This window comes from Pezoporus flaviventris, unplaced genomic scaffold (genome assembly GCF_033815535.1).
Source record: "Pezoporus flaviventris isolate CSIRO_AGI_PZ_B2104156 unplaced genomic scaffold, CSIRO_AGI_Pfla_v1 ptg000013l, whole genome shotgun sequence".
In the NCBI taxonomy this organism is placed as follows: domain Eukaryota; kingdom Metazoa; phylum Chordata; class Aves; order Psittaciformes; family Psittacidae; genus Pezoporus; species Pezoporus flaviventris.
In genome coordinates, this window is record NW_026892561.1 from 16,007,119 (window position 1) to 16,020,438 (window position 13,320).

A 13,320-nucleotide genomic window follows, 5' to 3' on the forward strand; every position below is an offset into this window, starting at 1 on the left:
AACTGAATATATGAAAGTAGCAGAAATATATACATGGAACAGTAAAATAGTACATTGGGAAAAATGATGTTGCCCTAGAAGGTTCTGGCTGAATATGTAAGGAAACACTTTATTACTTTGAGAATGACTGAGTATGGAGCAGGTCACCCAGAGCAGCTGTGAAGTCTCCATCCTTGGAAATAGCCAAAAACCATCTGAACATGGCCATGAGCAGCCTGCTCTAGGTCACTCTGCTGGAACAGAGACATTGGAGCAGGTAAACTCGAGAGGTCCCTTCCAACCTCAACCATTCCGTGCTTCTAAAGTATTTTTCAAAATAAAGCTTCTTACTACCAAAAAGGTAGTCAACTTGTATGATTTCCAAAATTAATGAATGCTAGCACAGATATGTTTTGTCTCTGCCTGGAGAGATAAATCAGGTCTCTCCATGTCCTCACTGATGAGCTGCTCATGCAAGGCCACAGGCAAGACACTCTGGCTGGCTGGCCCAGGTGTAGTCATTGGAAGTATACATAGCAGTCAGCCAACTGATCTAAAATGGTTTAGCCTACAAGCCTTAAGCGGCACTTTCAGTCAGGTCTCGTCCCACTTCCTGTCTACCAGGTTTTATAAAACTTTGCGTAATAACTTTGTCTTCTATCAAACTGGAAGAAACCATTTGGTGAATACAAGTTGTAATTGAGGAAACTGACAATTCAATATAAATAAGCCCTTATTTCTGTTGGAAACCAAATTAAAAACATGTTACAAGGAGTGCAGTCTTCTGTTTAACAATATTTATGAAAAGCATACAAAGCATCCAAGAATTACAGCAAAGGAATTACCTGCTTGTAGTTCTCCGGTTGTCTAACAAGATCTGTTTCTGTGACAGAAAAATGTCCAAGGATCTGGTCCATATGGGAGCCACTAGTGAATAAATGGATCTAGAATAGATTAATTTAAAAGATATTTGTCAGTACAAGGAGCAGCTCATTAACATCATTAGTTAAGATCTAGCAGCTGCATGGATTGGCACAGTGACGTGAACCAGTGGATAGAAGCCCATTCCCAATGGACAAGTACAAATATAACTACTACCACCAACACGACAGACCTTTTTTAAAACAGCCTGCAGGAAATGATGATCATGTACCACGATCATCTCACAAAATGGTCCATCTGGTATTGTTACCAGAACCACATGCTGGAATTGCTACGGCTGCTACCACAGTAAACCAGAAAGATTTCTCTTTTTGTCCTGTCTTGAAGTCTTTTTCCTTACACTACACACACTCTTGTGCATAGCACTGAAAGTAGAAACAATTTGACACAGCAGAAGACTTATCAGAGGTAAAAGATACCCTCAGAGTAATTTTTTACTTCTTCCTTTCAAGCAGAAAATGCTACCAAGTTACATTAAGTTTCTTTTGCTGCTATATATTGCTGTCTTTTGCTTACTGGGACCTTGTCCCAGGTGGCTGGTGATGGTATCATCAATTATTTGGTGAAGAAGCTTCCCAAGTTAGTCAAGGGAACAATAAAAAGCAATTCCTCCCATTCAGAGCTGATCCCTTTGTTACTGTAATAACTGCACCTGCCAAACAAGATAGCACTGCACATTTGTCAGACAATCGCTCATATTTCATTAATATTTCTGCCAGAAGAGAGAGAATGTTTCCTGCTTTTCTTCCTTTATTCTAATACGAACTTTATCATACACTTGGGTGTTGACAACTATTTTAAAGTTGACAGGCACTAGGTAATTATCAACCCTTCCCTGAAACTTCAGAATATTTTAGTGCTCCTTTCCCAAAACTCACTTCTGGTGACAACCATCTGTCACATGTGCAGAGCTATGTGAGTTTAAAAATAAAAGAGCACCTCCCCACACAATGTTCTTCCTTTCTACTCGCCACTCCTCTCTCTCCCTGCTGCATTCTTGCATAACTCTGGCTGCCAAACCTTTGGGCCTCCAGCACCAGGAATTAATTTCTGCTCCTCTTCAAGTCTCTTGCAGCAGCATCAATGGCTAAAGCCTAGAACAAATACTCAGAAGCTAGAATGACTGAGGAATAAGGTGTTTCCCTGAGACCTGACTTGATGGATACTGGAATAATCCAGTATTTGTATTTTTCACAGTCTGCTACCAATAATCACAACACATTGAAGATAAAATAAGGCTTAAAGAGGAAACAGTACCAAGGTACAAGAAGCAGGTTAGAGAGCAAGACAGAGCTTTTGCTTCGTGGCACTGGAATGGACATGGAGGCAGGTCTGATTTAACCATATGCTAAAACACTGCATGAGAGTACAAGCACAGCCCCCCACTGAGCATCACTTCTGGGGAGTCTCCAGTACCAATTCCTAAACGCCCTTGAGCTTAGACACCCTGCAGGGATATCAGCTTGCCTAATTCACCTAAGAGGAGATGAAAAGTGGGCTTGTTCATAGTTCACACACAAGACAAAAACTTGTACTGCATTAAAGAATGTGCTACTGAGATCTAATGGCAAATTCTCTTTCAGAAAAAAATAAAGATTTTCAAACCAAATATCTCAAGATAAAAATTATATAATAAACCAAAAATGATGTAATAAACCAAGGTAGTAATTTAGAGTAACATGGTAGAGTCTTCATTCCAAAATACTGATGTATTTAATAATTGCAGTTCAGCTCACTCATAAATTACTGAAAATGAGGTAATCACCCAGCAAATCTCTGCCCCCTCTGGTATTCAGAGATCAAGACTCTGTCCTTGTCCCTTTACTCTTTTACTCCAACATCAGATATACAAATACTAACAATCTAATCCACTGTAATACATGTTATATTGCTTATCTGAGAGGAGGCACAAGAAACCACTCCATTTATAGGAGGTATTTCCCAGTGCATACTGACAGAATAAAACTCTTGCTCTTACAGTTTCCAAGTATATTACAACCATTATTTTTACTCTACCATGATCTGATAACACCAAATATGCTAAACTCTCCTTCTAACACAGAATCATAGAATGGTTTGGATTGGAAAGGACCTTAAGATCATCTAGTTCCAACTCCTCTGCCATGGGCAGGGACACCTTCCACTAGACCATATCACTCAACCTCAAGGCTGTCCAGCCTGGCCTTGAGCACTGCCAGAGATGGAGCATTCACAACTTCCTTGGGCAGTCATAAAGAATTCCATGTAATATCATTTTATTCCTATTAACTGATACACATATTCTACAATCAGATGTTCACCTGCTTAACAAAATTCACCCAACCTAACCCTCCCCTATTTCAGGTGTAGTTTGTGTCCTGGTCTTTTAGTGGATGAAGTGTAGCTGAAAATACCCCCAGGAAAATCCAACAGTTTTGCAGAAACTCGCTTGTCCTGCTGTTTCTCTTCACATGCTCATTGTGGCACAGTGCATTTAACAGACCCCAAAACAATGCCTGTTTTAAACTATACAGGTTCCTACCCTTTTTTTTTCTGAAACTATGCAAGGCTTCTCATTCACATTTTTAAGGCAAAATGGCAACTCAAAGCCCAACTAAAAACAGCTGCTCTCCTCTATGAATTCAAGAAGGATCAAAAACCAGGCAGACAGATATTCCTCTGGCATATGACAGAAAGAAGAAGAAACAGAATAGAAGGAACCAAAAGGCATGCCTTAACATGGTAATTTATCCTTCATGCTTCCATATATCTGAAGGTATATCAGATAAATACATACTACTGAGAATTTTGAGGTAATTATAATGGTATTAGTGTACTATATTTTCAAAGCAGGCCAAGCTGTTCATGTTGAGAAGCCATTATGTTATTCAACAGCTCATAACCTCAGGCTGAAAAATTCCTCAGGTTAAGATTTCCCTGAGGATCTCTTCCTCCTACAACAGGAGATGTGTAAGCTTCAACATGCCTTCTGGGAGCTGAAGTCACTGAAAAGCAGCTCATCAGAAGAACCAGCAAAGAGAAACAGCCAGTCAGACCACCTAACAAGCAATTCCCAACACATGACCTCCAGGGAGGCTTCCCTCTTCACCAGTTACTGCAGAACTTCATACCATCAAATTTAAGTGCCTACATGCAGGACAGAGTAGACAGAAGCCCCAGCAACCACTTTCAATTATCATTTGTGTACTTTAGAGAAAGAACAACCATTTATTTTTGCCTGTTTCCCCCTCATATTTCCCTCCTACTGCTTCCTTACCCTTTCTTCAGGCAGTACAGTACTATTTCATTAAGACATGAGTCATCCCTTCTAACCTGAAAGTACATGTCCCTGATCACCCAAGTAATTCAGATTTTTTTCACAAAATCACAAAAAAAGGAAAGACCTTTTGAGATCTTTAGTCCTACTTCCCTCCAACAGCAATTATCACCAACATCAGTTTGTGACTTTCTGTATCTAAGTCTTTGAAACCTCCAAGGATGGAGACTATTCAGCATCTCTGGTGACCAGCTCCAGTGCTGCCCATCATTCCAGAGCAGCTTTTTCTAATATGCCTGAACCTGTCAAGCTATAATCAAAGCCCCCTTCCCCTTCAGCTTCTGGTACTGCTGCAAAGATTGTAGATCCAATGTGGTACCTACCATCCTTGTAACGTCCCATCAAGTGGCTGAAGGCAGCTATTAGGTGACCTCTCCCTCAGCTTCCTCCACACCACAGCAAGCAAGCCCAACTCCTCAACCTCTCCTGGGAGGTCTTGTTCAACTTAGCTATTCCTTGACTATCTTGGTAGCCTCCTGCTGGATCCTATGTACAATTCTTACTTCCAGTAAGAGCGGGAAACCAGTCATCTCCTGATCTTCCAAGTGTGATGTGTTTTTCTCAGAAAGCCTCAAATACAGAATATGGTATTTTAGAGCCTCCATGAGTCACAGAATGAAATCTGTGGAAGTGTCGCCACTACTTGGCAGAAATTATAGCTCGTGATCAGCAGTAAATAAGGCTGTTGCACAGCTGAGATACATAACCTGTTAAGTTATTAAACAGAGTGAGTAAAAGCCGTAATTACAGTTTTGTAGACAAAGCCCTCTTTAAATCTGTCAGCATAATTAAAAAATGTAACACCTATTAGCCTTTTGCATACTGTTTGCGGTTTATATGAGAAAAACAGCAGTTCATATAGAGATCATACTAGGTCAGCTAGTCTTCTAACAGACTAGTTTAAAAGTCTTCAAATCAATACAGTAGCACAGACAATTTCCCTCCAAAGAGTCACGAAATAATCAATTATTGTTTATGCAGCTGTTAAATTGTCTGTTATACTGTTACCACAAATGTTAACATTAATGTGGCACTATAATGAAGTCCCTTCTAAAGCCACTTTTACCTTTCAATTTTCCTGCTTTTAATTCAGACTAAAATATAAAGCAGAGCACTGCACTTTATTACAGCTCTGAACAGAACTCCCACAGTTGCACATACATATCTGAGCATGCATAATATCAGCATGTAATCACATATGGAGGAGCTGGGCTCCAATCTATCCTCCTATGTATAGATCTGTGATGGCAGCCCTCTACAAACACTGCAGAACATGGTCTGATCATACGAATCACCACCAACACCGCTTATTGCTTTCAATTTAGTCCAGTGATGACTTTTGGAGAAAACAGTAATGGCAGCTTTGGGAAATTGGATGAACAGAGAAACATTGCCCCTCCTACTTTTTCTTTCAGATTCTGGAAATTGTGGTCCAAGGAACTGCAGCATAGCTAACCCATCTCTCATCTTTGTCTAACTGTAACACTCCTCACTTGGGCAAATGTTTTTCGTTGGATAGTGTCCTGGGTTCAGCAGTAGCAGTCATTTTTCTCCTTCTTGGTAGCTGGTGCAATGCAGTGTTTTGACTTTCAGCCTGGGAACAGAGCTGATAACAATGATGTTTTGGTTTGGCCAAGGACTTTGTGAGCCTCATGCTCTGCCAGGAAGGACGGGAAGCCGGGAGGAAGCAGAGACAGGACACCTGACCCAAACTGACCAAAGAGGTATTCCACATCACAGCACGTCATGCCCAGGATATAACTGGGAGTTACCCAGAAGGGCTGGGACTGCAGGGCTGGAGGAGGTATCGGTCGGTGCTTAGTTGGGCTGGGGGGGGGGGGCAGGGACAAGTTATTACTCAGCTGGTGGTGAGGTGTTGTATTCTCTTCCCTTGTTATTTCCTTTGTTATCATTGTTATTATTGGTGGTAGCAGTAGTGATTTGTGTTATACCTTAGTTACTAAACTGTTCTTATCTCAACCCGTGGGAGTTGCATTCTTTCCGATTCTCCTCTCCATCCCTCCAGGAGTAGGGGGAGGGCAAGAAGGGGGGGGAGTGAATGAGCTGTCTGGCTGGGTTTAAATCACGACAGATAGCCACAGGGGAAAAGAAAGTCCAAGTTCATTCCAAAGTACAAGCCATATAGGAGGACATCATCTCCACTGTCAACAAGAGTTCTGCTAAATAAGCGCATTTCTTCATCATTTCAGTACCTGATCTGGACCATTGAGAGTATCCCTGTTTGTACTTGTGCTCCTAGGTTCAACCTGCTCTTAATTCTTCCTTGGTCTCATTAACTGCACGGTGAGATATTGAAGCTGCCTAATGATTTGATACTGCCAAGTACTACATAAATCAGAGCACTGATGATGAGTTATAGAGCTATTTGCCTCACTTACTATAAAAATCAGCATACCTTAAATAAAGGTAGTTACCGAGAGGAGAAGATGCCAATCATTTCATTTGAGTTTTATAGCACTGAGACACCTCTTCCAATAGCATCACTGTCTGTATCTTACTGCCAAAGCCAAAGACTGCAGCTGCACTTAAGGTGAATTGCTATCTTCATTCCCAGATCAGGAAAGCACAACTGCAGCGGGCAATGAGAAGCAAAAGGTTATTTTAGATGCTGCACACACAGCACCTGATCTTTGCCTGGGGCTGTCAATCAGACATCTTCCCTAGCAATCAAGTCATGGTAAAGAACAAAATATAACCTCATTATAGTTCTCAGCATTGCTCTGTCAGACACAGGATTAAAACCAAGAAGGCATCTTCATTCAAAACCATCCTTTTCCAATCCTGACAACCTTCTGATAAATGTTTTTCTTCAAAAAGAAATTTCTCAAAACTATTCTGAGTCTCAGAAAGGTTTCCTGTGAAGGTTCTGGGTACAATACCAAGTGGTTTCATATAAATTACCTGAAGAGATATGAAAGGAGAAAGGGGGCTTTGGGAAAACATTACTGATAACTTTTAGTACTCTCTTTAGAATCATTTCTTTCACGTTTGTCTCTGCAGTGACCATCACTGTCAACTTTGGGACTGCAAGCTGTTTCCATCCTAAGCAGACATAATGCTCATAGATGTTTGTGATTTTCACACAGGCATATAAACATAATTCGTAAACAGGAACAGAACTGGAGGCTTAGATGTAGAGACCTCTATTGATTCCTGATTTAAAAGCTGGATTTTGCTCAGATGTTGCCTAGTATTTCAGAAAGGGAAACTGCATTTTACCTTGCTGTTACTGCTTTCAACATCCGTGCTCAGTATTTTGATCCTACATTTCTGAGTAACTTGTAATAAACAATACCATAGTGAGTTAGAAGAATTATTTACCTTGTGCAAAAGTTTGCATTGCTCTTGGTGCTGAGCATGCAAACTTCGCCACTGGAACCTCAGCCTCCCATTTAACCACTGAAGGTATCGAACATCTACTCCACCTTCTAGCCCAGGTTCAGGTGCTTTTTCAGTTGTACCCTTCAAGCTGTTAGGAAGATCATCTTCACACTAAAAGCAGAAGAGAATATCAAAGTTGGCATCAACACTATCAAATTATTCAGCAGTGAAGAACGTAAAAGGCAAATAGGCGAAAGAGGAAAAAAATAACCCAAAACCAAAGTAATTTCCAGCAGTAAAGAGAAATTGTAATCGTTTAGAATACAGGACTGGGAATAGCCTAAACAACTACTGAAGTCTGGAATAAATATCAGCTGCTCAGCTATGACGTGGTGAGCTGCCTTTTCTCCCATCTTTCATGTTCCTTACCCAGGAAGACACAGCGTTCCTGAGACAGAAAGCATATCCTTTACCCTAATGGGGAATAAAAAAAAATCACATTTTTTCCTGGATTCTAATAAGTAAAAAAAACATAAAAAAACAGATCTTCCTCTTCCATTGTCTTTCCAAGATCCTATTTTGTAAATCAGTACAGGGACAAAACCGTGGGCCTGTGCTTACCCAGGTATTTTCTTTTCTCCATCCAGCATTTCCCTTCTTGCAGGATAGAGGAAAAGAAACAATCATCCAGCTGACATTGGCCAAGAGTCCACAGAGGCACTCCCAGCTACAGTTCCAACACCTATCTTGCTTTGTTTAGCCTTTCTCTAGAGTACTTTGGAAGGAAGGAGGGAGAAACCAAGAGTTGACTTTTGTTCATCTTGTCCCACCTTCCTTCTGCATGGCAAAAAAACAAACCAAAGAACCGCCTTCATCTTCCAGATAAGATTTCTGCTTGGCCAATGGTATAAAGAAGCAAGCAAGACATTTCTGTTGTTTCTCTTTCCCAAGGAACACGGGGGGAATTGATCCTGCTCCAGCCTCTTGCACAAAGAGATCATTCACATTTACAAACAGATCTCTCTCTCTGTTTTCAGCTAAGACTCCTGCTGATTGCAAATTAGAAAGGAAGACACGGGTTATTTTACTTGTGATGCCAGTAACAGCACTTAAGTAAGGCTGAGCTGTCAAATTCATCCAATCTATAGAAAGTACATACAATAAACACACTCCATAATTCCAATTTTTTTACTACAGTGTATCATAAGAAACAAACATAGGACTACAGAGGCCTGGTTATTCAGAATGGGTGCTCACCAGCTAAGAAAGTGTCTCTCAGTTGTTGGACTCTCAAGACATTTCTTTAAAGCAGAAATTTAAAAAGCTTATGTGAAACATCACTGTTTTCAAGAAAACACTTAAGCAGATATTTGGATCCATAGACCTTGATGGTATTTAAACATACGCGCTACCCTGCTTCACAGATTTCCATGGTCAATAAAATCTTCGGAAGATTCAGTTGGCAGGCAAAGCTTGAATGTAACTCCAATTTAGATCCTTAAATTAAAAAGGCAAACTGTAGAATGAAGATAATTTAACCTTGTCTTAAACGCAGATTTCAGCAGAAGTACATCTATAATCATGATCAAATAACCACCTAATGCTTGCTTTAACCTAAATACCACCTCAGCTGACAGGGCCTCTAATACAATGAGTGTTCATATTGTTTATAAGCACAAAAGTGCTGTTCTGGTCACAAAACAAAATGTATCAAATTACAGGTTTTTTCCCTTTGCTCTGTGGCTCAGATAAATGCACACTATAAATCACAGGTGCAGGGGGCTGGTAAAGGGCTTTTCCTTTTAAAGGCACACATTCATCTTGTTTTTTAAAAAAAGACAGTATCTCTTTTGTGCCAACTGCAATATCACTCTTTTTGCACAGATGCCTTCAGCCCAGTGCCCCTAAATCAAAAGGCACTGTGTCCTAGGGTGCTGCAGTTCCAGCTAAGTACCTTCATGGTTCTTGCCCCCACCAGGGGGCATCAACCATAAACCATGGTTTATGGACTATGAAACCATACAGATATGATTACCAAGTTGCCCATAAACATGATGAGCTAAGCAACTGGATATTAGTCACTACTGCAGAGAAAACTCATGTGTAAACAACATTAACACATTTCACATAAGCCACCAGAAAGCCACAATTTCTTAGCCACAGACTTGGAATTTCCAGACTAAAATCTGTCTTTTCCCTAATTCACAGTTCAACTCCCAAGTTCCCTGGTTAGAAGTTTAAGAATGGCACAAATACTGATCTCCTGGGGATTCATTTCAGGAAGGAATGGCATTAGATTCGATTGCTTTGGCAGTAAGTGACAAACACCATGCAGAGCTAATTTTATTGTCGCAACCTGCCTTATTAATATTAAAATAAGGAAGTCAGCCAATGCATTTTTAACAGGATCTTTATTATTTATTTCACAAACTGCACCAAAAAAATTACTTTTGCTATGAAATACTTTGCCTGGTCTAAAGCAAACAACATAAAGGGGGGGGTGTCTTCCACATTATACTGTAACCTCAATTTCCAGATCCATCTTTACAATCTAAGACTATTTCCTGTTCTCCCAGAGCGAGAAAAATCACTAAAATATCAGTCCAAGAGAGAGCCTTTGCTTCAAATACGACTGTGAATTTATCTAATCTATGCAGCAATACAGATACACACCTATATTCACTTCTGAGGTACAGAAGTGACAGAAGTGCATATTTTTTCATCAAATTCATAAAGAGAGCAGCCAAGGCAACTACCCAGGGCTCTCAACTGCCTCCCTGCACTTGTGGTGTGCACGCTCCACACCAGCTCTGGAAGAGATCATTTCATAGCCACTTACCAGGAAAGCTTTTTGCTTGTAAGCTGTTTGTTGCAATTAATGTTTCTCTTTGTTTTTCAGAGAAGGAAGGCGCATGGACTCCAACTACAGAATGGTGTCACAGGCTTGCAGAACAAAAGGCACATCAACATCGATGATCAATATGAGTATCGATAGCCACATTGCTGTGTCAGATCCTTTTCCCATCACACTGGTGACATCAGAGCTGGTTTTGCCAAATTGGATGATGTAGGCTCGCCAGAGTACCTGTGATAAGTGTAACTTAAAGAGAGCCTAGCATGAAGCCTAATGAAAGCGACATGCATATATTTACATGAATGTTCTTCAAGCTAATTCCTGAACTATCACCCTGCCCTCACTTAGGTGGACCTTAAACCCAACTCTCCTGTGGCAAAAGATCTAGGCAAATATCGTGCCTATAATAAATACATGTTCCAGGACACTACATGTCACCATCCCAACTAAGGTAGCTCAAAACCTACCCCAAGCTCCTAAATACATCTCTGGCTTCGTCAGAGCTAAACACGGTTTATACCCTAAAAGGATATATTTATAACTTTTGCAAGGCAGCCTAGAACTCAGTCTCCAACACCACAAGAGTTTTGCTCTAAACATTCCTCCCTAGGCTATTTCAAGACCAATTTTTATGAAAAAAGATGCCAGATCATTCTCAAAAAGCGTGAATGGACTTGTGGTTAGACAATGCAGCAAGTGCAAAAAAGCCAACGCAGTCCTTGTGGCAGAAGTGCTCTGAGCTGACAAGTCAGAGTCACGAAACACACTGAACTGAAAAAAGCCATCAGATATAAAAGTGCTCAGAGGAAAAGAATAAGGCGTGAGAGAAAGGAAGGTGTGAAAAAAAAAAAAACCATGGTGATACATCAATTTTCATTCACATTCCATACATCCCAGCAAACAACTTGCATGCAACGTGCTTAGAGAGAAATTAAAGATCAAGAAGTTTCAACTTTTATAGCAGAAATAAAGCTCTTTGTTTTGAAATACGAAGCAATCCCATGTTATTGGAAATCAGGGAGCAGGTCTAACAACAGTGGATGGAGATAAACAAGTACTTCATCCTATAAATAGTTTATCAAAGAACAACGTAAACATCAATGCACTTGTATGCATGCAAGAAGGAAGCATTTTTTACACTACTTGCTCCATTTGAGAATTTTAGTGACCTGGCATGGGGTTAACCTTACTCTGTTCATATACTTTGAATTAAACTCCAAGAACTGCTTTAAAATAAAATTCCTTGCACAATCAGTGGAGATCTCACAATATGCCATAAGCAGTACTGCAAAAAAGAACCCAAACCCTTTGCTGTGCAACTTCATCATATTTCTACACTTTCTGTTCTTTTCCAATTTATATAGGTATCTTAATGCTTACAAATTCTTACCTTAATAAAGCTACTATGGCCTGTGCACACAATGTCAATGGAAAGGCCTATGCTGCGTGCACTGCTGTCAAATCAAAGCAATGGCAGGGCTGAGTCCCCAAGAGATGCTCTTCCCTAACTACGAGCTGCCACCTGTCGGTAAAGGACAGATCTCAGCTCATCCAGGCGAGCCGTAACCTTCCTGGACATCTAAATCCCTCCACGGATGACCTCTCTGCTTCCAAATCTGGACAGCCAGCAAACACCTTGCTGCTCTTCCCACAGAGAAGCAGCCCTACTGGAACAAGGACATCACATTTAACCCACAGATAAATGCATTAAGTCCCTGACATTAACCCTTGAGCAGAGCAAAATAAAGCAACCACCAGTTGCTGTGCTCCCAGCCCACGCCTTGCTTGCACCCGAGTTAGTCTGGGTCTGGATAGACCCTATGTACTCTCAGGTACTACTCAAATCTTAACTACACTAAGTTTTGGTATCACAAAAGCCGGGAGGAGCATATCCAAATCCCTCGCTGCAGGACTCAGGAAAGGCAAAGCAATCACAAATCAAGCCAATAATGTGCTCCTGCAGCTTTTACTGAGCACTTGTTCTGAACCGCTCATAAATCAGACAATGGTTTTGATGCGACATAACATATGTTAAGCTGTGTAATTACAGATCTTTAAACAGAGCATATTTTTTCTAATTAAACACCATATCCAGAAATAACACTATCAGACATGCTTTCTTAATTAATATAGCCATATATCCATCTGCAGGAGGGGAAAATGTGAAAAGGAGCAATTTGAATAGATGAATGTGAAAGGGATACTATTTTTATTAATAGTACCATCAACAACAAGACAAGGCAGGATCCAGGTTAAATGTATGCATAGGAAGATAGATGGTGTAAGAACTCACTTTCACACAATGCACATACCAATTAAATATCCACATATTTATACAGAAGAATGTTTTCCACAAATATAAGTACTTACAATGTAGAAGTTACACTCACAGCATATTCAGCAATTAAAAAGAACTAAAACCCTGTGTTTCTGCAAGGCCTTTCAGCTTTCAAATTTCAATGCCTTTTGTAAAAATCACTACTCACAACAGCACTCCCAAGAGCCCATTCTTGGCAGAGTGAAAAAGAGAAGGTGCTGCAGGAAGACAGAAAGTGCGAACACAGCTCCTACCCATTCCAGCCTTGTTCAAACAAGCCTGTCTGGCAGTAGCCACAGGCCTGAGGCACTAGAGCAAGTCAGTCCCTCAGCGCATCCCTCCTCACTCATTCAGGTTACTTCAGAGCTCTGCAATAGAGCAAAAGCACTGTGCCTTTGAATTGCGTAATCTTTGGAGCTGCAAGGTTTTAAAATGTTTAAATCCCAAAGCCTACTGCATGATGTATTCAGACAAAACAGAGAAACCAAATATACTAAAACAAACACGTGGCACAGTCGGCATTAACTCAGAGCACTGTATTTTGCAGGGCCCAAGAAATGTAATATAGAT

The 13,320-nt window shown here is 40.5% G+C and overlaps 1 protein-coding gene across 1 annotated transcript in view; it reads right to left on the minus strand.

Moving 5' to 3' along the window:
- Nucleotides 1–13,320, minus strand: part of TEDC1 (tubulin epsilon and delta complex 1) — a 78,058-nt gene that overhangs the window by 49,053 nt on the left and 15,685 nt on the right. Inside the window, exons 4-5 of the mRNA XM_061451796.1 lie at nt 7,580–7,750; nt 825–923 (exon numbers count right to left, since the gene is read on the minus strand). Coding sequence (XP_061307780.1) covers nt 825–923; nt 7,580–7,750 — 270 coding nt within the window. The remainder of the gene's footprint in view (nt 1–824; nt 924–7,579; nt 7,751–13,320) is intronic.